The sequence below is a fragment of the Oncorhynchus clarkii genome, chromosome 23 (assembly GCF_045791955.1).
Source record: "Oncorhynchus clarkii lewisi isolate Uvic-CL-2024 chromosome 23, UVic_Ocla_1.0, whole genome shotgun sequence".
Taxonomy (NCBI): domain Eukaryota; kingdom Metazoa; phylum Chordata; class Actinopteri; order Salmoniformes; family Salmonidae; genus Oncorhynchus; species Oncorhynchus clarkii.
Window position 1 is genome coordinate 59,271,039 of NC_092169.1, and position 27,609 is coordinate 59,298,647.

A 27,609-nucleotide genomic window follows, 5' to 3' on the forward strand; every position below is an offset into this window, starting at 1 on the left:
CAAAAATGTAAGCCCATTTGATGCTGCTGAGTTACATTAGTAGTGCCCATCCAAGAAGGCTCAAGGTCATTGGCCACAGATAAAATGATGTCAAATCACGTTATATCTACAGTAGCTTTGATTGGACTGATCGTGTCAACATCATACTTTCAAAATCTTAGCTAGCAGCCATCATCATGAATCAAGTCAACTATCTACTGGCACATCCTTTTCAATCTTTGTCATATGAAGATAAATTATAGATAAAACCTAATCGGTGCTCATCGGACATTGGACATAAATATTACACAACAAGTTGGAAATCGCAAATTCAACATTGAGTGGTTTGGAAGGAATTTGTGGCTAACTGCAAGCATTACAAAGCAATCACTAGCCTGCTATTCAGTGGAGAGGGTGTGTGCTCTACGTCTGGGTTTAAGAGTCTCTTTTCCAATCTTAAAAGGATATTGTAATAGCTTTCATTGTCTGCTTATATGCCCCCTTTATTTATCCTACGGTTCTGACTTGGTGTAGAGGGAGAATACTGTAAGAACGGCCCATGTTCTGAATTCTGTCGCTGTACATTTCAAAAGTGCTTAACAAGTAGTTATATTGACTACGTCCGTCTTAGCTCCCTCATTTAATGTCTTAATCGAAATTACAGATGGCCTCTTATCCGCTCATCGTTCCCTTATGCCATTGTTTGTACATGTCAATTGTTACAGGTGCAGGAGCTCCTCAACAACAAGAAGGACGACTGACCCGGAGGAACGAGTGAAGAGAGGAGAGGAGAAAGGTGATAGAGAGGAGAGGGGGAAGCGAGGGAGAGTGTGAGGAGAGGAGAAGAGGAACGAGAGACGAGAGGAGAGGAGGAACGAGTGAAGAGAGGAGAGGAGAAAGGTGATAGAGAGGAGAGGGGGAAGCGAGGGAGAGTGTGAAGAGAGGAGAAGAGGAACGAGAGACGAGAGGAGAAGAGGAACGAGAGATGAGAGGAGAGGAGGAACGAGGGATGAGAGTGAAGAGAGGAGAGGAGAAGAGGAACGAGAGATGAGAGGTGAGGAGGAACGAGGGATGAGAGTGAAGAGAGGAGAGGAGAAGAGGAACGAGAGATGAGAGGAGAGGAGGGATGAGAGTGAAGAGAGGAGAGGAGAAGAGGAACGAGAGACGAGAGGAGAGGAGGAACGAGGGATGAGAGTGAAGAGAGGAGAGGAGAAGAGGAACGAGAGATGAGAGGAGGAACGAGGGAGAGTGAAGAGAGGAGAGGAGGAACAAGGGATGAGAGGAGAGGAGGAACGAGGGATGAGAGTGAAGAGAGGAGAGGAGAAGAGGAACGAGAGATGACAGGAGAGGAGGAACGAGGGATGAGAGGAGAGGAGGAACGAGGGATGAGAGGAGAGGAGGAACGAGGGATGAGAGTGAAGAGAGGAGAGGAGAAGAGGAACGAGAGACGACAGGAGAGGAGGAACGAGGGATGAGAGTGAAGAGAGGAGAGGAGGAACGAGGGATGAGAGTGAAGAGAGGAGAGGAGGATTGAGAGGGGTGAGAGTGAAGAGAGGAGAGGAGAAGAAATGTGAGAGTGAATACAGACAGATGCCCTGTCCAAAATCAGTCCATTGAAGGGTGAAAGGGCTGTTTTAAAGGGCATAAAACCTTGATGGCTTTGTGGATTAATTAGTACAATGGTTTTGGTTCAGTTTGAACTAAACATTTTATCTTTCTCCCTCTGCTTTCCCAGGAAACACGTCACATGACTAGACTAGGGACCTGCATGCTCCAAGAATGGGGTAGAGCTCTAGGGCTGTTTTGGGAGGAAGTGGGGGTCGAGATCCTACCCAAATAGATGTGCAGGCGTTGCATTGCATCAACCAATGGTTGCGTGCCACCTCATTGACTGTGCAGTCGGGCATCAGATTACTATATTAGAGTATATGATCTGGTCACTGGTCAGCTGATATGTAACATACCTATCTAGGAGCTGTAAGATCTGATCACTGGTCAGCTGATATGTAACATACCTATCTAGGAGCTGTAAGATCTGATCACTGGTCAGCTGATATGTAACATACCTATTCAGGAGCTGTTGGTTGATGCATGCAACGTCTGAGCAGGGGAACGCATAGAGACCCTGAGAGACGACTGCTCTGAGCTCTGAGCAGGGAGCAGCATAGAGACCCTGAGAGAGGACTGCTCTGAGCAGGGACGGACTGGGAATGAAAAATGGCCCTGGACTTTTTGACTCAGACCGGTCGTAGGTTTTGTTTCCGTCATTAAATCCTTGCGCAAGACAAATGGTCTACATCGGTGGTTCGTCTCCAGTTTGTTAATGCTAAGTACTAACTAGTCAGTTATCATAACCATTCATGCATAACAATGAGTTCAACGTTTGAATAATTTGTTATTTTTTATATACATCCAGATGTATACATCCAGATGTCACCACGAAACAGAGATGGGAAGCTGGGGTGCCCAGCGGAAGTTAGAACGGACTGGACCAAATCTCATTGGCTGGGAGAGAGACTGACAGATGTAATGCCCAACGGCAGCGACACTCGCCTGGCCCAGTCAGACACACAGTGATTGGTTCTTTTTATTTAAGCGGGGGTTATTTATATTTAGCATTGTATCAGCATTAATTGTCAAACTGGATCCTATATAACGTATTTTTCATTTCGGTGACACACACACGCCAGCCTACCATCATAACAAGATGGCAGCCTCCTTGAGCCGGTTACACCACATTTCACTTCACGTTACAAACGTGGATAAAATAGCGTATGAACTTGTTTCTAAATTTAAGTTTAATTTATTTGTTGCGAGGTTGACGGAGAAGTCAAAACAGTTGGCTTTCAGGAAAGGAGCGGCAGTTTTCGTCGTCAATGAAAGACCATTGAATGGAGTAACACTATCGAGCAAGATAGGTATTTCTCCTTCAGAATCGGAACCGGGATGGACGAACAACATTCAAACCGGGATAAAGAACGACAAGGATCCGAAATGTCTCTACGATGTCAACCCACACTATTCCGTCGACACCGCGTCTAACGTCTGTTTCGAAGTAGAAGACGTGGAAAGGTCATTCAAGTCCCTTCGCAACCTTGGCTGCGATTTCTTGGTGCCGCCGACAGAGGTGTGTGACGAGAAAGGGATTGTCACCTATTCAGTCGTCAAATCAATCATGGGAAATGTGAACCACACGCTCATTGACACGAGTAAATACAAGGGGAGTTTCTTACCCGGGTTTCAGGAGGTTGAAAACGTAACGGAAAACGGCACACCGGAGTCTAATAGTACAGAGTCTTCTTGTCCAGTCACTCATTTTGATCACATCACCTATGCTTGTCCGAGACGGTGCACACCGCAAGTGATGAGCTGGTATGAGAGGCACTTTGGCTTCCACAGGTTCTTCATTAACAGGTTAAGTGGCTTTTTATTTATTTATGTATGTAATGATTCTGCAATTTGAAAATAATGAATTGTTAGATGATGATGATTATTGATCATGTGATATGAAAGTTATTGTGAGTATAGAATTTTTTTTTTGTTTGGGTTGGGCACCAGACCTGTTAGTGCTGTCACGCCACTCTGTGTCATAAGCCAAACACGTGGAATGATAGCACAAACTGGGTTTGGTACCCAGGCTACGCTATAAGGATAAACCATGTAATTAGGCATTTTAAAACCAATTAAATAGCATGTCTATGGGATCAACAATGAAGACAAATAGATGCTCTTTCTGTAAGTGTTGTTTTTTCTTCTCATCTTTTTACAAATGTCCCACCTGGGACAATAAATACATGTATTCTGTCTGTTTCCCTTAGTAATGAGGATGTGGATGAGGGCTATGTTCTGAACACGGAGGGCATTGGACTGCGTCTCACAGCCATGGAGTACTGGAAATGCAGCCAAACCGGAATCAAGCTTCCCTTCACAGATGACCAACAACCGGACTGCAAGTTTGTCATTGCTGAGTCGCTGCCTGACCAAGGTCGTCACTTTCAGAGTTATACCGCTCATTTCTTAAAATGTTTTTTTTTTTCCCGTGCTTCCTCAAATCCTCTCTCTTCCTCTTTCTCACCTGTTTTGGAAGAAAAGGTCAAAGGTCCCTCATCTTTTAGGATTTGAGGAGGTTAGGAGTAGAGGTTGACACGGGAATGAACATTCAGTCCTGTTAAAAAAAAAATTCCCCCTGTACTGTCCTGATCCGGCAACAGTTCTATAACCCCAGAACTGTCCTGTTCCTTCCTGATAAAAGTCCGTCCGGTCCCGTGCGCAGAAATATGTAGGCTATTATGTTTAAGAACTATTACAAATAATGTAATATTGCGACTGTGATATGTGGTTGTATTGTCTAATTGTAGTTAAATGTTCTGACTGTAGGTGTAACAGTTTTGCTTCCGTCCCACTCATCGTCCCTACCTGGACTCGAACCAGGGACCCTCTGCACACATCGACAACTGACACCCACAAAGCATCGTTACCTGTCGCGCCACAAAATCCGCGGCCCTTGCCGAGCAAAGGGGAAACAACTACTTCAAGGTCTCTCAAAGCGAGTGATGTCACCGAATGAACCGCTATTAGGGCGCACCACCGCTAACTAGCTAGCCATTTCACCTCGGTTACACAGGCCTATATCTCTCTGGATGAGAAGTATTCTAAATGACTTAAATAGATGGCTGGAGGATGAGGACAGCGCCCCCTGCAGGATGGTCTGTTCACTACTAGTGTAAATCTGTGGCCTACATCCTGAGCACTTGCGCACATGTTAACAGTTTCAACAGATTTACAACGTCAACCTAAATAAATACAAGAACACCTAAAGTGGCAGCACAAGTCAATCTATTTTTGTTTCATTTGGGCTTGATGGTAAAGTAGTTGGGGGGTTTAGCTATGAGGCTGCTTGGGCTTGATGGTAAGGTTGTTGGGGGGTTTAGCTATGAGGCTTCAGGCTGCTTGGGCTTGATGGTAAGGTTGTTGGGGGGTTTAGCTAGGCTGCTTGGGCTTGATGGTAAAGTAGTTGGGGGTTTAGCTAGGCTGCTTGGGCTTGATGGTAAAGTAGTTGGGGGGTTTAGCTATGCTGCTTCAGGCTGCTTGGGCTTCATGGTAAAGTAGTTGGGGGGGTTTAGCTATGCTGCTTGGGCTTGATGGTAAAGTTGTTGGGGGTTTAGCTATGCTGCTTGGGCTTGATGGTAAGGTTGTTGGGGGTTTAGCTATGCTGCTTGGGCTTGATGGTAAGGTTGTTGGGGGGTTTAGCTATGCTGCTTGGGCTTGATGGTAAGGTTGTTGGGGGGTTTAGCTATGCTGCTTCAGGCTGCTTGGGCTTGATGGTAAGGTTGTTGGGGGGTTTAGCTATGCTGCTTCAGGCTGCTTGGGCTTGATGGTAAAGTAGTTGGGGGGTTTAGCTATGAGGCTGCTTGGGCTTGATGGTAAGGTTGTTGGGGGGTTTAGCTATGAGGCTTCAGGCTGCTTGGGCTTGATGGTAAGGTTGTTGGGGGGTTTAGCTAGGCTGCTTGGGCTTGATGGTAAAGTAGTTGGGGGTTTAGCTAGGCTGCTTGGACTTGATGGTAAAGTAGTTGGGGGGTTTAGCTATGCTGCTTCAGGCTGCTTGGGCTTCATGGTAAAGTAGTTGGGGGGGTTTAGCTATGCTGCTTGGGCTTGATGGTAAAGTTGTTGGGGGTTTAGCTATGCTGCTTGGGCTTGATGGTAAGGTTGTTGGGGGGTTTAGCTATGCTGCTTGGGCTTGATGGTAAGGTTGTTGGGGGGTTTAGCTATGCTGCCACATGCTGCTTGGGCTTGATGGTAAGGTTGTTGGGGGGTTTAGCTATGCTGCTTCAGGCTGCTTGGGCTTGATGGTAAGGTTGTTGGGGGGTTTAGCTATGCTGCTTCAGGCTGCTTGGGATTGATGGTAAAGTAGTTGGGGGGTTTAGCTATGCTGCTTCAGGCTGCTTGGGCTTGATGGTAAGGTTGTTGGGGGGTTTAGCTATGCTGCTTCAGGCTGCTTGGGATTGATGGTAAAGTAGTTGGGGGGTTTAGCTATGCTGCTTCAGGCTGCTTGGGCTTGATGGTAAAGTAGTTGGGGGGTTTAGCTATACTGCTTCAGGCTGCTTGGGATTGATGGTAAGGTTGTTGGGGGTTTAGCTAGGCTGCTTCAGGCTGCTTGGGCTTGATGGTAAAGTAGTTGGGGGGTTTAGCTATGCTGCTTGGGCTTGATGGTAAAGTCGTTGGGGGGTTTAGCTATGCTGCTTCAGGCTGCTTGGGCTTGATGGTAAGGTTGTTGGGGGGTTTAGCTATGTTGCTTCAGGCTGCTTGGGCTTGATGGTAAAGTAGTTGGGGGGTTTAGCTATGCTGCTTCAGGCTGCTTGGGCTTGATGGTAAAGTAGTTGGGGGGTTTAGCTATGCTGCTTCAGGCTGCTTGGGCTTGATGGTAAGGTTGTTGGGGGGTTTAGCTATGCTGCTTCAGGCTGCTTGGGCTTGATGGTAAGGTTGTTGGGGGGTTTAGCTATGCTGCTTCAGGCTGCTTGGGCTTGATGGTAAAGTAGTTGGGGGTTTAGCTAGGCTGCTTCAGGCTGCTTGGGCTTGATGGTAAGGTTGTTGGGGGTTTAGCTATGCTGCTTCAGGCTGCTTGGGATTGATGGTAAAGTAGTTGGAGGGTTTAGCTATGCTGCTTCAGGCTGCTTGGGCTTGATGGTAAGGTTGTTGGGGGGTTTAGCTATGCTGCTTCAGGCTGCTTGGGCTTGATGGTAAAGTAGTTGGGGGGTTTAGCTATGCTGCTTGGGCTTGATGGTAAGGTTGTTGGGGGGTTTAGCTATGCTACTTCAGGCTGCTTGGGCTTGATGGTAAAGTTGTTGGGGGGTTTAGCTATGCTGCTTCAGGCTGCTTGGGCTTGATGGTAAAGTTGTTGGGGGGTTTAGCTAGGCTGCTTGGGCTTGATGGTAAAGTTGTTGGGGGGTTTAGCTAGGCTGCTTGGGCTTGATGGTAAAGTTGTTGGGGGGTTTAGCTAGGCTGCTTGGGCTTGATGGTAAAGTTGTTGGGGGGTTTAGCTAGGCTGCTTGGGCTTGATGGTAAAGTTGTTGGGGGGTTTAGCTAGGCTGCTTGGGCTTGATGGTAAAGTTGTTGGGGGTTTAGCTATGAGGCTGCTTGGGCTTGATGGTAAAGTAGTTGGGGGGTTTAGCTATGCTGCTTGGGCTTGATGGTAAAGTAGTTGGGGGTTTAGCTATGCTGCTTGGGCTTGATGGTAAAGTTGTTGGGGGGTTTAGCTATGCTGCTTCAGGCTGCTTGGGCTTGATGGTAAAGTTGTTGGGGGGTTTAGCTATGCTGCTTCAGGCTGCTTGGGCTTGATGGTAAAGTTGTTGGGGGGTTTAGCTAGGCTGCTTGGGATTGATGGTAAAGTTGTTCGGGGTTTAGCTATGCTGCTTGGGCTTGATGGTAAAGTTGTTGGGGGGTTTAGCTATGCTGCTTGGGCTTGATGGTAAAGTTGTTGGGGGGTTTAGCTATGCTGCTTGTCCAGCTCTCCTGTTGGTAGACTATTTGATTAAACCTCAGCATTTATTTATTTTTACTAGCCGTGTACTCCGATTTGTCTTTGACAACAAAGAAACCAATCAAATTTAGCTTAAACGTTGTTCTTTCCTTGGTTGTGATGTTAGTGATGGGTCCTTGGCTGTGATGTTAGTGATGGGTCCTTGGCTGTGATGTTAGTGATGGGTCCTTGGCTCTGATGTTAGTGATGGGTCCTTGGCTGTGATGTTAGTGATGGGTCCTTGGCTCTGATGTTAGTGATGGGTCCTTGGCTGTGATGTTAGTGATGGGTCCTTGGCTGTAATGGGTCCTTGGCTGTAATGTTAGTGATGGGACCTTGGCTGTGATGTTAGTGATGGGTCCTTGGCTGTGATGTTAGTGATGGGTCCTTGGCTGTGATGTTAGTGATGGGACCTTGGCTGTGATGGGACCTTGGCTGTAATGTTAGTGATGGGTCCTTGGCTGTGATGTTAGTGATGGGTCCTTGGCTGTGATGTTAGTGATGGGTCCTTGGCTGTGATGTTAGTGATGGGACCTTGGCTGTGATGGGTCCTTGGCTGTGATGTTAGTGATGGGTCCTTGGCTGTGATGTTAGTGATGGGTCCTTGGCTGTGATGTTAGTGATGGGTCCTTGGCTGTGATGTTAGGGATGGGTCCTTGGCTGTAATGTTAGTGATGGGTCCTTGGCTGTAATGTTAGTGATGGGACCTTGGCTGTAATGTTAGTGATGGGACCTTGGCTGTAATGTTAGTGATGGGTCCTTGGCTGTAATGTTAGTGATGGGTCCTTGGCTCTGATGTTAGTGATGGGACCTTGGCTGTGATGTTAGTGATGGGTCCTTGGCTGTGATGTTAGTGATGGGTCCTTGGCTGTGATGTTAGTGATGGGTCCTTGGGTGTGATGGGTCCTTGGCTGTGATGTCAGTGATGGGTCCTTGGCTGTGATGGGTCCTTGGCTGTAATGTTAGTGATGGGTCCTTGGCTGTGATGTTAGTGATGGGTCCTTGGCTGTAATGTTAGTGATGGGTCCTTGGCTGTGATGGGACCTTGGCTGTGATGGGTCCTTGGCTGTAATGTTAGTGATGGGTCCTTGGCTGTGATGTTAGTGATGGGACCTTGGCTGTAATGTTAGTGATGGGACCTTGGCTGTAATGTTAGTGATGGGTCCTTTGTTGTGATGTTAGTGATGGGACCTTGGCTGTAATGTTAGTGATGGGTCCTTGGCTGTAATGTTAGTGATGGGTCCTTGGGTGTGATGGGTCCTTGGCTGTAATGTTAGTGATGGGTCCTTGGCTGTGATGGGACCTTGGCTGTGATGGGACCTTGGCTGTGATGGGACCTTGGCTGTGATGGGACCTTGGCTGTGATGGGTCCTTGGCTGTGATGGGTCCTTGGCTGTGATGTTAGTGATGGGTCCTTGGCTCTGATGTTAGTGATGGGTCCTTGGCTGTGATGGGACCTTGGCTGTGATGGGACCTTGGCTGTGATGGGACCTTGGCTGTGATGGGACCTTAGCTGTGATGGGTCCTTGGCTGTAATGTTAGTGATGGGTCCTTGGCTCTGATGTTAGTGATGGGTCCTTGGCTGTAATGTTGTTGTTTTGAAGAAATGCTCCACACATGACATAATTCTGCCCCACAAAAAACTCAGTTTCTAACTATTTGTATAGACTGTTGATCCTGTCCCGAGTTGGACTCTAGAACTTCGCTCCCATTCCTGCCAGAATCCGGTGGGACCGGTAACATCCTGCGGGTGTCCTGTTTCCGGTGTCAACCTCTAGTTAGGAGAGACGGTGTGAGGAATAGATGGATTGAGAGAAAGAGCCAATGCATTTACCCGTGACCAATTTTAATTCTAATGAATTACCTACCACCTGCCGAGACCTGAATGGTGTCTATCTCGGTCTGAATGGTGTCTGAATGGTGTCTGTTTCAGGCAGTAACCAGGTGGACACCTTTCTGGAGCAGCACGGAGGCCCAGGGATCCAGCACATTGGATTGTACACACAGGACATAGTGTCCACAGCACAGACCATGGGCCAGGCAGGAGTCCACTTCTTCTCTCCTCCTCCTGCCTACTACACAGAGGTTTGTCTCACTCGGTCACCATGGCACCCAATGGCTCATCCCAAATGGAACCCCTAGAGGATTTGATTGGTATAAGCAATATGGTGAAACTTCCACTTAGCCAATCAGAGAGCAGGGTGGAGCTACTACCATATTGATTGCACCTAATAATTATACATTTATTTAACTTTTTATAGCACTTTTTATAATCTACAATCTCCTTCACTCATGTCCGTCCGTCTCTCACGCATGTCCGTCCGTCTCTCACGCATGTCCGTCCGTCCGTCTCTCGCGCGTCCGCCCGTCCGTCTCTCACGCATGTCCGTCCGTCTCACGCATGTCCGTCCGTCTCTCGCGCGTCCGTCCGTCTCTCGCGCGTCCGTCCCTCACGCGTGTCCGTCCGTCTCTCACGCGTGTCCGTCCGTCTCTCACGCATGTCCGTCCGTCTCTCACGCATGTCCGTCCGTCCGTCTCTCACGCGTGTCCGTCCGTCCCTCACGCGTGTCCGTCCGTCCCTCACGCGTGTCCGTCCGTCTCTCACGCGTGTCCGTCCGTCTCTCACGCGTGTCCGTCTGTCCGTCTCTCACGCGTGTCCGTCCGTCTCTCACGCGTGTCCGTCCGTCTCTCACGCATGACCGTCCGTCCGTCTCTCACGCATGTCCGTCCGTCTCTCACGCATGTCCGTCCGTCCGTCTCTCACGCATGTCCGTCCGTCTCTCACGCATGTCCGTCCGTCTCTCATTCGTGTCTGTCTCTCACGCATGTCTCTCTCACGCATGTCCGTCCGTCTCACGCATGTCCGTCCGTCTGTCTCTCACGCGTGTCCGTCCGTCTCTCACGCATGTCCGTCAGTCCGTCTCTCACGCGTGTCCGTCCGTCCGTCTCTCACGCGTGTCCGTCCGTCTCTCACGCGTGTCCGTCCGTCTCTTACGCGTGTCCGTCCGTCTCTCACGCGTGTCCGTCCGTCTCTCACGCGTGTCCGTCCGTCTCTCACGCGTGTCCGTCCGTCTCTCACGCGTGTCCGTCCGTCTCTCACGCGTGTCCGTCCGTCTCTCACGCGTGTCCGTCCGTCTCTCACGCGTGTCCGTCCGTCTCTCACGCGTGTCCGTCCGTCTCCCACGCGTGTCCGTCCGTCCGTCTCTCACGCGTGTCCGTCCGTCCGTCTCTCACGCGTGTCCGTCCGTCTCTCACTCGTGTCCGTCCGTCCGTCTCTCACGCGTGTCCGTCCGCCCGTCTCTCAAGTATGTCCGTCCGTCCGTCTCTCACGCATGTCCGTCCGTCTCTCTGAGAGGACTGTCCGTTCGTACAGTCCTCTGTAGCTCTACATGCATCTACAGGAAGTTGTTTTCTGGAAGTAGGAAGTTGTAGTGTGATTGAACACTACAGGAAGTTGTTTACTGGAAGTGGGAAGTTGTAGCATGATTGAACACGACAGGAAGTTGTTTACTGGAAGTGGGAAGTTGTAGCGCGATTGAACATGACAGGAAGTTGATTTCTGGAAGTAGGAAGTTGTAGCGTGATTGAACACGACAGGAAGTTGTTGTCTGGAAGTAGGAAGTTGTAGCGTGATTGAACATGACAGGAAGTTGATTTCTGGAAGTAGGAAGTTGTAGCGTGATTGAACACGACAGGAAGTTGATTTCTGGAAGTAGGAAGTTGTAGCGTGATTGAACATGACAGGAAGTTGTAGCGTGATTGAACACGACAGGAAGTTGTTGTGTGGAAGTAGGAAGTTGTAGCGTGATTGAACAGTGTTGTTGGTTGATTTCCTCTCCACTACGTTGAGGACGGTCCCAGGTCCTTGGTGGGTATTTAACATGTCAGCGAATCACATCGCACGACGTAGCGGTCTGATGCCCGACTGCACAACGGATGACGTAGTCGTCTGACGCCCGACTGGACGACGGACGACGTAGCCGTCTGACGCCCGACTGCACGACGGACGACGTAGCCGTCTGACGCCCGACTGGACGACGTAGCCGTCTGACGCCCGACTGGACGACGTAGCCGTCTGACGCCCGACTGCACAACGGACGACGTAGCCGTCTGATGCCCGACTGCACAACGGATGACGTAGTCGTCTGACGCCCGACTGGACGACGGACGACGTAGCCGTCTGACGCCCGACTGCACGACGGACGACGTAGCCGTCTGACGCCCGACTGGACGACGTAGCCGTCTGACGCCCGACTGGACGACGTAGCCGTCTGACGCCCGACTGGACGACGTAGCCGTCTGACGCCCGACTGCACAACGGACGACGTAGCCGTCTGATGCCCGACTGCACAACGGATGACGTAGTCGTCTGACGCCCGACTGGACGACGGACGACGTAGCCGTCTGACGCCCGACTGGACGACGTAGCCGTCTGACGCCCGACTGGACGACGTAGCCGTCTGACGCCCGACTGGACGACGTAGCCGTCTGACGCCCGACTGCACAACGGACGACGTAGCCGTCTGACGCCCGACTGGACGACGTAGCCGTCTGACGCCCGACTGGACGACGTAGCCGTCTGACGCCCGACTGGACGACGTAGCCGTCTGACGCCCGACTGGACGACGTAGCCGTCTGACGCCCGACTGCACGACGGACGACGTAGCCGTCTGACGCCCGACTGGACGACGTAGCCGTCTGACGCCCGACTGCATGACGGACGACGTAGCCGTCTGACGCCCGACTGGACGACGTAGCCGTCTGACGCCCGACTGCACAACGTAGCTGTCTGACGCCCGACTGCACGACGGACGACGTAGCCGTCTGACGCCCGACTGCACGACGGACGACGTAGCCGTCTGACGCCCGACTGCACAACGGACGACGTAGCCGTCTGACGCCCGACTGGACGACGTAGCCGTCTGACGCCCGACTGCACGACGTAGCCGTCTGACAACCCGACTGCACGACGTACGACGTAGCCGTCTGACGCCCGACTGCACAACGAACGACGTAGCCGTCTGACGCCCGACTGCACGACGTAGCCGTCTGACGCCCGACTGCACGACGTAGCCGTCTGACGCCCGACTGCACGACGTAGCCGTCTGACGCCGACTGCACGACGTAGCCGTCTGACGCCCGACTGCACGACGTAGCCGTCTGACGCCCGACTGCACGACGTAGCCGTCTGACACCCGACTGGACGACGGACGACATAGCCATCTGACGCCCGACTGGACGACGGACGACATAGCCGTCTGACGCCCGACTGGACGACGTAGCCGTCTGACGCCCGACTGCACGACGTAGCCGTCTGCCGCCCGACTGCACGACGTAGCCGTCTGACGCCCGACTGGACGACGGACGACATAGCCGTCAACCGCCCGACTGCACGAAGTAGCCGTCTGACGCCCGACTGGACGACGTAGCCGTCTGACGCCCGACTGCACAACGTAGCTGTCTGACGCCCGACTGCACGACGGACGACGTAGCCGTCTGACGCCCGACTGCACGACGTACGACGTAGCCGTCTGACGCCCGACTGCACGACGTACGACGTAGCCGTCTGACGCCCGACTGCACAACGAACGACGTAGCCGTCTGACGCCCGACTGCACGACGTAGCCGTCTGACGCCCGACTGCACGACGTAGCCGTCTGACGCCCGACTGCACGACGTAGCCGTCTGACGCCGACTGCACGACGTAGCCGTCTGACGCCCGACTGCACGACGTAGCCGTCTGACGCCCGACTGCACGACGTAGCCGTCTGACACCCGACTGGACGACGGACGACATAGCCATCTGACGCCCGACTGGACGACGGACGACATAGCCGTCTGACGCCCGACTGGACGACGTAGCCGTCTGACGCCCGACTGCACGACGTAGCCGTCTGCCGCCCGACTGCACGACGTAGCCGTCTGACGCCCGACTGGACGACGGACGACATAGCCGTCAACCGCCCGACTGCACGAAGTAGCCGTCTGACGCCCGACTGGACGACGGACGACTGGACGACGGACGACATAGCCGTCTGACGCCCGACTGGACGACGGACGACATAGCCGTCTGACGCCCGACTGCATGACGTAGCCGTCTGACGCCCGACTGGACGACGTAGCCGTCTGACGCCCGACTGGACGACGTAGCCGTCTGACGCCCGACTGCACGACGTAGCCGTCTGACGCCCGACTGCACAACGTAGCCGTCTGACGCCCGACTGCACAACGGACGACGTAGCCGTCTGACGCCCGACGGCACAACGGACGACGTAGCATGCAACCATTGGTTAATGAAACGCCTGCGCATCTAGTCAGGCAGGAAGTCGAACTTTACGTCTACTACCACTGTGCTCGTTGACCCCTGTGTCTGTCCTGTGGCAGGAAGTCGAACGTTATGTCTACTACCACTGTGTCTGTCCTGTGGCAGAAAGTCGAACGTTATGTCTACTACCACTGTGCCCGTTGACCCCTGTGTCTGTCCTGTGGCAGGAAGTCGAACGTTATGTCTACTACCACTGTGCTCGTTGACCCCCGTGTCTCTCCTGTGGCAGGAAGTCAAACGTTATGTCTACTACCACTGTGCTCGTTGACCCTTGTGTCTGTCCTGTGGCAAGAAGTCGAACGTTATGTCTACTACCACTGTGCCCGTTGACCCCTGTGTCTGTCCTGTGGCAGGAAGTCGAACGTTATGTCTACTACCACTGTGCTCGTTGACCCCCGTGTCTGTCCTGTGGCAGGAAGTCGAACGTTATGTCTACTACCACTATGCTCGTTGACCCCTGTGTCTGTCCTGTGGCAGGAAGTCGAACGTTACGTCTACTACCACTGTGCTCGTTGACCCCTGTGTCTGTCCTGTGGCAGGAAGTCGAACGTTATGTCTACTACCACTGTGTCTGTCCTGTGGCAGGAAGTCGAACGTTACGTCTACTACCACTGTGCCCGTTGACCCCTGTGTCTCTCCTGTGGCAGGTGGGTAAGCAGCAGGAGATGGAGGACGCAGGTTACGACCCCCAGATGCTGTCTCAGCACAGCATCCTCCTGGACACAGACCTGCGCCAGGTCCAGACTGACCCGTCCTGTCAGACTACGGACACGCAGAAGAAAAGGTACCAGATTCATTAGCCTGTAGGTATCAAATGCTAGTGTTCCTTAAAGACTGTCGTGGGTTTTCAATATAGTACTTTATTTCAGCTCTGGTGAGACCGCAGTATGCCTACTGCTCTGCTTCATCACAGAGTGTAGAGGTCAGAGTGTAGAGACCGGTCAGTCAGAGTATAAATGTTTTCTAATGATGATCAGAAACCACCTTCAAGGAAGTGAGACACCCAGTGTCCTTTTACTGACTGACTGAGGTCGAAGCTACCCAATATATCTAACCTATGTTTTCCTCTCTTCTCATTCCCTCCAAACAGATACCTGCTCCAGGCGTTCACCAAGCCCATCTTCTCATTCCCTCTAAACAGATACCTGCTCCAGGCGTTCACCAAGCCCATCTTCTCATTCCCTCTAAACAGATACCTGCTCCAGGCGTTCACCAAGCCCATCTTCTCATTCCCTCTAAACAGATACCTGCTCCAGGCGTTCACCAAGCCCATCTTCTCATTCCCTCTAAACAGATACCTGCTCCAGGCGTTCACCAAGCCCATCTTCTCATTCCCTCTAAACAGATACCTGCTCCAGGCGTTCACCAAGCCCATCTTCTCATTCCCTCTAAACAGATACCTGCTCCAGGCGTTCACCCAGCCCATCTTCTCAGAGGACACCTTCTTCCTGGAGCTGATAGAGAGGAGAGGTGCGTCAGGGTTCGGAGAGGGGAACATCCAAGCCCTGTGGAGGTCTGTCCAGGCATACATGGACACAGAGAGGGCAGAGACTGAGGCACAAGGAGAGAACACGACTCACAGAACATAACCCCAGAGCCGAAGCACTGCCACAGCGTGTAACGTTTTACAGCGAACTCTGCAGCGAACTCCTTCCTCCGCTACTCTTTCGTCTGTGTGAGGCTAAAATACACGGAGTTTCCCGGGGAAGCTGTGGCGCACCGGGGAAGCATGATTGAATGATTATGTTTATGAGTCTGTTATTAAATGTGTTATGTTTAATGATTTTTCATTAAATCATGTATGACTACAAATAAAAAACATTGGCCTATGTAAATGAATTCATGTGGGCAGAATATTATACCTCGGGGCTACAGTTCCGGTCTCAAGTTGAGTTTTCTTTATTTGTACTATTTTCTACGTTGTAGTATAATAGTGAAGACATCACAACTATAAAATAACACATGAAATCATATAGTAAACAAAAAAAAAGTGTTAAACAACATGAAAATATATTTTAGATTCTTCAAAGTAGCCTCTTATTTGCTTTTACAGTTTTCCACACTCTTGGCGTTCACTCAACCAGATTCATGAGGATCTCTTGTCCAGTCGTCTTGAAGGAGGTCTTTGGTGGTGGGAAAACCAGCTAGTTGCTGCTCCCATTCTCATTTCACCTCTTCGCTGCTGTCGTTGCGATGCCTCAGTGAACTTCCAACCGGTGGGTTATAGGGCTGTTACGGTGACCAAATTACCTCCACAAGTTCAACGTGACCGTTTAGCTGATGGTCATTAGTAGCCTACCAAACTTGCTAACTGTGGTACTCAGCATTCTGTCTCTAATCTCTCTGACATCAATGCAAATGTTGTGGAAAATCTAATCAAACATTAAAGATCATGTTGCGCAACATTTTTATAGGCTATGCAATTGCGTGAGAACAGAGTGGTGGCCTCTACTAAAAAGAGGAGGATCCCATCAGCTTTCTATAGGCTAGGCCTACTATATTTATTCCTCAACTTTCCTAATATTAAGCACATTGCTTCTCTTTATAACAGGAGCATTGCCGACCTGGCTGGCATGAAAATGAATCACGGGACAAGTGTCCTCCATTCGCTATTTAAGTGCATAGATGACATGTATTTTAATATCTAATTTCACATGATCATGGCTCACATCAACACCATCACGTCGGAAACCCGAGCCCCATTCCAATTCGCATACCGCCACGACAGATCCACACGGATGACGCAATCTCAATCGCACTCCACACTGCCCTTGCTTCAGGTCCCGAGCTACATTTAGATTTGGGTATGTCATTTTAGGCAAAAATGTAATCCAAAAGGGTACGATCCTTGGGTAAGCACACCTAATACCTGTTGTATTTGGCGCATGTGACAAATAACATTTGATTTGAGAGTGCAGACACAACAGGGACACGTTACAAGGCAAATTAGTCAATATTAACTATATCTGCAAAGTCTTTTAACTTAAAAAATTATACTATCATTTTATCTAGTTACCCAGAGTCCGATGAACTCATGGATTCCATTTTTATGTCTTTACACGAAGGAAGCTACAGTTAGTTTCGCTCTCCAATGTTCACAAGCCTTACAACAATGACAGGAAGTCTACGGGTACAGAGACACAACAAGGACAGGAAGTCTACCGGTACAGAGAAGGCAGAGACATAACAATGACAGGAAGTGTACCGGTACAGAGAAGGCAGAGACACAACAAGGACAGGAAGTCTACCGGTACAGAGACACAACAAGGACAGGAAGTCTACCGGTACAGAGAAGACAAAGACACAACAAGGACAGGAAGGATCTGGACACAGTTCCTGGATGCTGAAAATGTCCCAGTTCTGACTTGCTTAGTGAAATAAAGGTTAAATAATAAAAAATATAAATAATCACCTGCTTGGATTTGGTCAACTGTTTCCATGACAACAGTCGGACGCCAGTACATTTCCCATTTGATCAATCGTCAAAACTACTAATTGGTGATTCCACTCAGCAAAAAGAGTTGCTCAACAGAAGTGACATGGATGTAGTTCTGCAACTCTGTCAGTTGGTGTCCCTGTTTTCCTTTCACGTAAATGCTGTCTTGTCTGTAGCAGCCTGCCTTGTCTCGATCGGTAATAAAAGAGATTATACTTAGCTTTGATGGTCTACTACGGGAAAGGGGCCCTTTATTGGTAGATGGCTAACTGCAACACACAATCCTCAGTTAGCACCTCTACACCTGGCTACGGTAGTGAACATTAGTGACAGTTTGTGCATTTCAAAGTTCGTAACTTGGATCGCAAATTACTTACAGTGTAATACAATGTTTGTTACAGGCAAAGACAGACATGAAATGGCTTGAATGACCATGAAATAAATTGTGTAGAAAATGTATGAATTTATTTTAAATTGTTGTTTTTTTTGCTTTTGTTTTATTGATGAGAGGTGGGTTGTCTTTTTTTGAGAGCTTTTAGATTTTAAAAAATAAGGCTACTGTATGTTTCAATTAATGATCATGTTAATTAGAAACCCAGATGGCATGCATACAGTCTCCTGGCTGCACACATCCCCTGCATGGGGTTCTGGAGCTAGGACCATTACTTCCTGCATGGGGTTCTGGAGCTAGGACCATTACTTCCTGCATGGGGTTCTGGAGCTAGGACCATGACTTCCTGCATGGGGTTCTGGAGCTAGGACCATTACTTCCTGCATGAGGTTCTGGAGCTAGGACCATTACTTCCTGCATGAGGTTCTGGAGCTAGGACCATTACTTCCTGCATGGGGTTCTGGAGCTAGGACCATTACTTCCTTCATGAGGTTCTGGAGCTAGGACCATTACTTCCTTCATGAGGTTCTGGAGCTAGGATCATTACTTCCTACAAGGGGTTCTGGAGCTAGGACCATTACTTCCTACATGGGGTTCTGGAGCTAGGACCTTTACTTCCTGCATGGGGTTCTGGAGCTAGGACCATTACTTCCTGCATGGGGTTCTGGAGCTAGGACCTTTACTTCCTGCATGGGGTTCTGGAGCTAGGACCATTACTTCCTTTACTTCCTGCATGAGGTTCTGGACCTAGGACCATTACTTCCTGCATGAGGTTCTGGAGCTAGGACCATTACTTCCTGCATGGTGTTCTGGAACTAGGACCATTACTTCCTATATGAGGTTCAGGAGCTAGGACCATTACTTCCTGCATGGGGTTCTGGAGTTAGGACCATTACTTCCTTTACTTCCTGCATGAGGTTCTGGAGCTAGGACCATTACTTCCTTTACTTCCCGCATGAGGTTCTGGAGCTAGGACCATTACTTCCTGCATGGGGTTCTGGAGCTAGGACCATTACTTCCTTTACTTCCTGCATGAGGTTCTGGAGCTAGGACCATTACTTCCTGCATGGTGTTCTGGAACTAGGACCATTACTTCCTACATGAGGTTCTGAAACTAGGACCATTACTTCCTTCATGAGGTTCTGGAGCTAGGACCATTACTTCCTGCATGGGGTTCTGGAGCTAGGACCATTACTTCCTGCATGGGGTTCTGGAGCTAGGACCATTACTTCCTGCATGGGGTTCTGGAGATAGGACCATTACTTCCTGCATGGGGTTCTGGAGATAGGCCCATTACTTCCTTCATGAGGTTCTGGAGATAGGCCCATTACTTCCTTCATGAGGTTCTGGAGCTAGGACCATTACTTCCTGCATGGGGTTCTGGAGATAGGCCCATTACTTCCTGCATGGGGTTCTGGAGCTAGGACCATTACTTCCTGCATGGGGTTCTGGAGCTAGGACCATTACTTCCTGCATGGGGTTCTGGAGATAGGCCCATTACTTCCTTCATGAGGTTCTGGAGCTAGGACCATTACTTCCTGCATGGGGTTCTGGAGCTAGGCCCATTACTTCCTTCATGAGGTTCTGGAGCTAGGACCATTACTTCCTACAAGGGGTTCTGGAGCTAGGACCATTACTTCCTGCATGGTGTTCTGGAACTAGGACCATTACTTCCTACATGAGGTTCTGAAACTAGGACCATTACTTCCTACAAGGGGTTCTGGAGCTAGGACCATTACTTCCTGCATGGTGTTCTGGAACTAGGACCATTACTTCCTACATGAGGTTCTGAAACTAGGACCATTACTTCCTACAAGGGGTTCTAGAGCTAGGACCATTACTTCCTACATGGGGTTCTGAAACTAGGACCATTACTTCCTACAAGGGGTTCTGGAGCTAGGACCATTACTTCCTGCATGGGGTTCTGGAGCTAGGACCATTACTTCCTACATGAGGTTCTGAAACTAGGACCATTACTTCCTACATGGGGTTCTGGAGCTAGGACCATTACTTCCTGCATTGGGTTCTGGAGCTAGGACCATTACTTCCTGCATGGGGTTCTGGAGATAGGACCATTACTTCCTGTTTGAGGTTCTGGAGCTAGGACCATTACTTCCTGCATGAGGTTCTGGAGCTAGGACCATTACTTCCTTTACTTCCTGCATGAGGTTCTGGAGCTAGGACCATTACTTCCTACATGGGGTTCTGTAGCTAGGACCATTACTTCCTGCTTGAGGTTCTGGAGCTAGGACCATTACTTCCTGCATGAGGTTCTGGAGCTAGGACCATTACTTCCTTTACTTCCTGCATGAGGTTCTGGAGCTAGGACCATTACTTCCTACATGGGGTTCTGGAGCTAGGACCATTACTTCCTGCATGAGGTTCTGGAGCTAGGACCATTACTTCCTTTATTCCTGCATGAGGTTCTGGAGCTAGGACCATTACATCCTTCATGAGGTTCTGGAGCTAGGACCATTACTTCCTGCATGAGGTTCTGGAGCTAGGACCATTACTTCCTGCATGGGGTTCTGGAGCTAGGACCATTACTTCCTGCATGGGGTTCTGACATTAACCACTACTGATAATGTCATTAACCACTACTGATAATGACATTAACCACTACTGACAATGACATTAACCACTACTGATAATGACATTAACCACTACTGATAATGACATTAACCACTACTGATAATGACATTAACCACTACTGATAATGACATTAACCACTACTGATAATGACATTAACCACTACCGATAATGACATTAACCACTACTGATAATGACATTAACCACTACTGATAATGACATTAACCACTACTGATAATGACATTAACCACTACTGATAATGACATTAACCACTACTGATAATGTCATTAACCACACCTGATAATGACATTAACCACTACTGATAATGTCATGGGTGTGACCAACCAGTATCTTTGATGAATGGGCCAAGAGCTGATCTACTCTGCCAATGTCCATCAATGGGGCTCTGGCAAAGACCTCACCCCCAACCCTTACCTCTTGCCTGCTCACCAACGGTTGTCGATGGGGAGAACAGAATTAGGAATTAGGTAGGTTTAGTCTGATTTGTTCAAACTTCAACATGTTTGTGTTTCAGATATTACCTATACTAACTGCCATTGGTTTTAAAAAAAACAGTCACTATTTGTTGCCAGAAACATGTATGGCGCCAGCACATGGAGACTAGCATGATGATGTGATGGAGTCCAGACTGATAGACAGGTCTGATACTGATGTCTCTGAATGGACAGAGACCTGGCACTCTGACAGATGGGTTTGATACTGATGTCTCTGAATGGACAGAGACCTGGCACTCTGACAGACAGGCTAGATACTGATGTCTCTGAATGGAGAGAGACCTGGCTCTGGATCAGGATCAGGTATCAGTCAATATGGGAGGGAGAAACCCTGTGTATTCTGGACCAGGATCAGTCAATATGGGGAGGGAGAAACCCTGTGTATTCTGGACCAGGATCAGGTATCAGTCAATATGTGGAGGGAGAAACCCTGTGTATTCTGGACCAGAATCAGTCAATATGAGGAGGGAGAAACCCTGTGTATTCTGGACCAGGATCAGTCAATATGTGGAGGGAGAAACCCTGTGTATTCTGGACCAGGATCAGGTATCAGTCAATATGGCAGGGAGAAACCCTGTGTATTCTGGACCAGGATCAGATATCAGTCAATATGGCAGGGAGAAACCCTGTGTATTCTGGACCAGGATCAGATATCAGTCAATATGGGAGGGAGAAACCCTGCGTATTCTGGACCAGGATCAGTCAATATGGGGAGGGAGAAACCTTGTGTATTCTGGACCAGGATCAGATATCAGTCAATATGGGGAGGGAGAAACCCTGTGTATTCTGGACCAGGATCAGATATCAGTCAATATGGGAGGGAGAAACCCTGCGTATTCTGGACCAGGATCAGTCAATATGGGGAGGGAGAAACCCTGTGTATTCTGGACCAGGATCAGGTATCAATCAATATGGGGAGGGAGAAACCCTGTGTATTCTGGACCAGGATCAGTCAATATGTGGAGGGAGAAACCCTGTGTATTCTGGACCAGGATCAGGTATCAGTCAATATGGGGAGGGAGAAACCCTGGGTATTCTGGACCAGGATCAGTCAAGATGGAGAGGGAGAAACTCTGTGTATTCTGGACCAGGATCAGGTATCAGTCAATATGGGGAGGGAGAAACCCTGTGTATTCTGGACCAGGATCAGAGAACTCCTGTTGTACATGGGACACCAGACAGGAAGGTATGACCACTCTGACATGTTACCATGGTAACCCCATTACCACCACACAGGAAGGTATGAACACTCTCATATGTCACCATGGTAACCTCATTACCACCACACAGGAAGGTATAAACACTCTGATGTGTTACCACAGTAACCCCATTACCACCAGACAGGAAGGTATGAACACTCTGACGTGTTACCACGGTAACCCCATTAGCACCACACAGGAAGGTATGACCACTCTGACATGTTACCACGGTAACCCCATTACCAGCACACAGGAAGGTATGAACTCTCTCCTATGTTACCATGGTAACCCCATTACCACCACACAGGAAGGTATGACCACTCTGACGTGTTACCACGGTAACCCCATTACCACCACACAGGAAGGTATGAATACTCTGACGTGTTACCATGGTAACCCCATTACCACCAGACAGGAATAAGCAAATAGTCCGCAAGAGTCTTATGGCTTGGGGATAGAAGCTGTTAGGAAGTATTTTTTTGATTTAGAATTGGCGTTCCGGTACTCCTCTAATCAAGGATAAATAATGAAACATGACTAGTGGTGAAATGCAGTTAACCCTCAAATAAATTGGACCACATTTGCAACTTTTCCTGGACTAAAAACAAGTGTTCTATTGACATACTGCATAACATTATGCAAATATCTGGTGTTATTCTAGTGACATCATCCCAACCCATAACGCTTATAGGTCATTTGAAAACACTTTAAAAAAAAACACTTCCACTGTTGAGACTATTTGCTCAGAAAGTCACTCAAATAAAATATCCAACACATTTCAGTAGTTTTGGCAATATAACTATGGTTATTAACCAATCCTTTATCGTGGTTTACACATACATGTGCATTGTGTAATCCTTGTACATATGACCTACTTTTTCACAAAGTTGTTTACGGTCAGTCAACAACTATTACAAACCTTTAAATCGGACTTATTTTTTTATGCGCTTTCGATTACTGCCGTGCGGATGAGACCATCGTTATGGTGAGGCGGCCGCTATGTGATCGGTAAAGTCTGATACAGTATCTCTCACTATCTTTACATACTTTTGATTATTGACCGTATCAAAACAGTCATAACCACATAATGTATATCTAAATGCGCGACAAACCTTAATATCATGATATTTAATGAGTAAACCCGACCACCCCTACGACTCATAAATGGTTCGCTCCAAAGTGCATGTTGTCACAACGTGTAAATTCAGACACTGGCTCAATGTCTGGTAGTTGTGAGAGTTCAGTCCCCTGGGTGTGTGTCCATGCAGCACGGGAAGTTTGAACTCAATGCTTTGTCTTGTTGCAGTAGCTATGTTTTTTGCAACAAAAAACATTTGGAAGATGATTCTGCATTTCGAACTGTAAGTTGGTGTGGGAGTCAGACAGACATTGGGACCCATCGAGATGTGCAGCTTAATTCTCGTGAGTTGTAACACTGTTTAGCTACTATAGTTATACATTTTAGCTATGAGATTCTAGGTAGTAGAATAAGTAGCTGTGCAGCTAACTACCAAGCCATCTAGCAGGCTGTGCAGCTAACTACCAAGCCATCTAGCAGGCTGTGCAGCTAACTACCAAGCCATCTAGCAGGCTGTTCAGCTAACTTCCAAGGCATCTAGCTGACTGTGCTGCTAACTACCAAGCCATCTAGCTGACTGTGCTGCTAACTACCAAGCCATCTAGCTGACTGTGCTGCTAACTACCAAGCCATCTAGCTGGCTGTGCTGCTAGCTACCAAGCCATCTAGCTGGCTGTGCTGCTAGCTACCAAGCCATCTAGCTGGCTGTGCTGCTAGCTACCAAGCCATCTAGCTGGCTGTGCTGCTAGCTACCAAGCCATCTAGCTGGCTGTGCTGCTAGCTACCAAGCCATCTAGCTGGCTGTGCTGCTAGCTACCAAGCCATCTAGCTGGCTGTGCTGCTAGCTACCAAGCCATCTAGCTGGCTGTGATGCTAGCTACCAAGCCATCTAGCTGACTGTGCATCTAGCTACCAGGCCATCTAGCTGACTGCATCTAGCTACCAAGCCATCTAGCTGACTGTGCAGCTAACTACCAAGCCATCTAGCTGACTGTGCAGCTAGCTACCAAGCCATCTAGCTGACTGTGCTGCTAGCTACCAAGCCATCTAGCTGGCTGTGCTGCTAGCTACCAAGCCATCTAGCTGGCTGTGCTGCTAGCTACCAAGCCATCTAGCTGACTGTGCAGCTAACTACCAAGCCATCTAGCAGGCTGTGCAGCTAACTACCAAGCCATCTAGCAGGCTGTTCAGCTAACTTCCAAGGCATCTAGCTGACTGTGCTGCTAACTACCAAGCCATCTAGCTGATGGTGCTGCTAGCTACCAAGCCATCTAGCTGACTGTGCTGCTAGCTACCAAGCCATCTAGCTGACTGTGCTGCTAGCTACCAAGCCATCTAGCTGACTGTGCTGCTAGCTACCAAGCCATCTAGCTGGCTGTGCTGCTAGCTACCAAGCCATCTAGCTGGCTGTGCTGCTAGCTACCAAGCCATCTAGCTGGCTGTGCTGCTAGCTACCAAGCCATCTAGCTGGCTGTGCTGCTAGCTACCAAGCCATCTAGCTGGCTGTGATGCTAGCTACCAAGCCATCTAGCTGACTGTGCAGCTAACTACCAAGCCATCTAGCTGACTGTGCATCTAGCTACCAAGCCATCTAGCTGACTGTGCATCTAGCTACCAGGCCATCTAGCTGACTGCATCTAGCTACCAAGCCATCTAGCTGACTGTGCAGCTAACTACCAAGCCATCTAGCTGACTGTGCAGCTAGCTACCAAGCCATCTAGCTGACTGTGCTGCTAGCTACCAAGCCATCTAGCTGGCTGTGCTGCTAGCTACCAAGCCATCTAGCTGGCTGTGCTGCTAGCTACCAAGCCATCTAGCTGACTGTGCAGCTAACTACCAAGCCATCTAGCAGGCTGTGCAGCTAACTACCAAGCCATCTAGCAGGCTGTGCAGCTAACTTCCAAGGCATCTAGCTGACTGTGCTGCTAACTACCAAGCCATCTAGCTGACTGTGCTGCTAGCTACCAAGCCATCTAGCTGACTGTGCTGCTAGCTACCAAGCCATCTAGCTGACTGTGCTGCTAGCTACCAAGCCATCTAGCTGACTGTGCTGCTAACTACCAAGCCATCTAGCTGACTGTGCTGCTAGCTACCAAGCCATCTAGCTGACTGTGCTGCTAGCTACCAAGCCATCTAGCTGACTGTGCTGCTAGCTACCAAGCCATCTAGCTGACTGTGCTGCTAGCTACCAAGCCATCTAGCTGACTGTGCTGCTAGCTACCAAGCCATCTAGCTGACTGTGCTGCTAGCTACCAAGCCATCTAGCTGACTGTGCTGCTAACTACCAAGCCATCTAGCTGACTGTGCTGCTAACTACCAAGCCATCTAGCTGACTGTGCTGCTAGCTACCAAGCCATCTAGCTGACTGTGCTGCTAGCTACCAAGCCATCTAGCTGACTGTGCTGCTAGCTACCAAGCCATCTAGCTGACTGTGCTGCTAGCTACCAAGCCATCTAGCTGACTGTGCTGCTAGCTACCAAGCCATCTAGCTGACTGTGCGCTAGCTACCAAGCCATCTAGCTGACTGTGCTGCTAGCTACCAAGCCATCTAGCTGACTGTGCTGCTAGCTACCAAGCCATCTAGCTGACTGTGCATCTAGCTACCAAGCCATCTAGCTGACTGTGCAGCTAACTACCAAGCCATCTAGCTGACTGTGCTGCTAACTACCAAGCCATCTAGCTGACTGTGCTGCTAGCTACCAAGCCATCTAGCTGACTGTGCTGCTAGCTACCAAGCCATCTAGCTGACTGTGCTGCTAGCTACCAAGCCATCTAGCTGACTGTGCTGCTAGCTACCAAGCCATCTAGCTGACTGTGCTGCTAGCTACCAAGCCATCTAGCTGACTGTGCTGCTAGCTACCAAGCCATCTAGCTGACTGTGCTGCTAGCTACCAAGCCATCTAGCTGACTGTGCTGCTAGCTACCAAGCCATCTAGCTGACTGTGCTGCTAGCTACCAAGCCATCTAGCTGACTGTGCTGCTAGCTACCAAGCCATCTAGCTGACTGTGCTGCTAGCTACCAAGCCATCTAGCTGACTGTGCTGCTAGCTACCAAGCCATCTAGCTGACTGTGCTGCTAGCTACCAAGCCATCTAGCTGACTGTGCTGCTAACTACCAAGCCATCTAGGAAGGAAACTGTTATTATGTAAGAAAGTTAGCTACAACGTTTTCTACTCTGTCCCGCCGGTTGTGCAGCCTAGTTTGTAAAGTATAGAAAAACAACCGGCATTCTAGTGAAGATGTTCATGAGGTAGTTGTTTGATTTAAAATTGTCTCATTGTAAAAGTTTAATTAGCAATTGATGTGATGAAACGTAGCAACCTTTTTCCCACAACTGTCAAAGAAATGGAGGTTGAATGCTCTTTATTGTACTGCGAATAACAGTTTTCTGTAAAAAAACAACTAAAATGTGTTTACTGCCTCTGCCTTCGAGGAACATAACTTGGACTCAGTAGTAGCTAGTTTTTACGGGCTGCCCATGACAACCAGGGCCTCTACTATAGCAGTCTGCTAGCTAGTGGTGTTATGTTGGAAAGTCCTGCTCTGTGAGATGCCTTTCTGTTTTCTAAACCATGTCATTGTGTTGACGAGAGTTTATCCAGGAGAGATGTGTCTGAACTCTGGCTTCTGTACTGCTGCGTTTCCCCTTTAAATCAAAATCAACCCGGAATGAACTGTAGGAAATACGAGAGTTGTTGTTTTTTAACTTTTGAATGGCTGTTGTAATTAATCGGGCGCATTGTTAGTATCGTTTTCATCCCGTGAGTTTGACAAGCAGATCCCGTGTGACAGGAACATATATCTTTGGGCCATAAAGTATCAAGCAGCATTTTATAGATGTTAACTTATTCAGAACTTATTTTAGCATAAGAGAATGTTCATAATGGATAATGTTCCTCTCAGGTAGTTCGGGGTTAACATGCTATCCAATATAACGAGCAGCTGTAATGTGGTCAACGACAGGATGTCCGCTTGCTATTCAACTTTCTCTGTAACAATGATGTGGAAGGACCATGATATTTAGCTTGTATCTCAATACTGTACTTTTTTATTTGCTCATTAACATCAAAGTTGTCAGATGAAAGAGAGATCCAATGAGGTGATTGCTATGCCAACTAGATTTTAGAAGCAGGTCTCTTCATATTGTGTTACTACAGTATATAGCAGTTTGTGGCCTTGTCCTCCTCAAGGTTAAAATGTGTGCGTGCTCTGTAGCCTCATTGTAACATTCGGTGGGCTTCTGCAACACCAACCTGCCTGCCAAACTCCTTTCCTTTATCAGAGGGACTTTGGAAACAACCAGGCCTAGATCATTTATGTGGGTTGCTTGGGCTGTAATTTAGCTAGTTAAGCCTTGTCATGTTCATTGAGGAAGTGGAGCCAGAGAGAGAGGGGGGATCGTTCATGGTAAACAGTCAGGCCTAGATAGTTTGTGGGTTGCTTGGGTCGTATTTAGCTAGTTAAGCCTTGTCATATTCATTGAGAGAGAGAGAGAGAGAGAAAAAAAATTGTTCATGGTAAACAGGAGCCAGAGAGAGAGAGAGAGAGAGTGGGTCGTTCATGGTAAACAGCCAGGCGTT

At 49.0% G+C, this 27,609-nt stretch overlaps 2 protein-coding genes across 2 annotated transcripts in view; both read left to right on the top strand.

Moving 5' to 3' along the window:
* The first annotated feature begins 2,591 nt into the window (after positions 1 to 2,591).
* On the top strand, positions 2,592 to 15,639 carry LOC139381136 (4-hydroxyphenylpyruvate dioxygenase-like). The gene is made up of 5 exons (XM_071124457.1): positions 2,592 to 3,393; positions 3,798 to 3,964; positions 9,429 to 9,580; positions 14,468 to 14,604; positions 15,217 to 15,639. The coding sequence occupies exons 1-5, from the start codon at positions 2,687 to 2,689 to the stop codon at positions 15,407 to 15,409; spliced, it is 1,356 nt and encodes a 451-aa protein (XP_070980558.1). The 5' UTR covers positions 2,592 to 2,686; the 3' UTR covers positions 15,410 to 15,639.
* Positions 15,640 to 23,184: 7,545 nt separating this feature from the next.
* The window catches only part of LOC139381868 (protein FAM53B-like), a 49,468-nt gene continuing 45,043 nt past the window's right edge, over positions 23,185 to 27,609 (top strand). Inside the window, exon 1 of the mRNA XM_071125694.1 lies at positions 23,185 to 23,372. Coding sequence (XP_070981795.1) covers positions 23,213 to 23,372 — 160 coding nt within the window. The 5' untranslated portion in view covers positions 23,185 to 23,212. The remainder of the gene's footprint in view (positions 23,373 to 27,609) is intronic.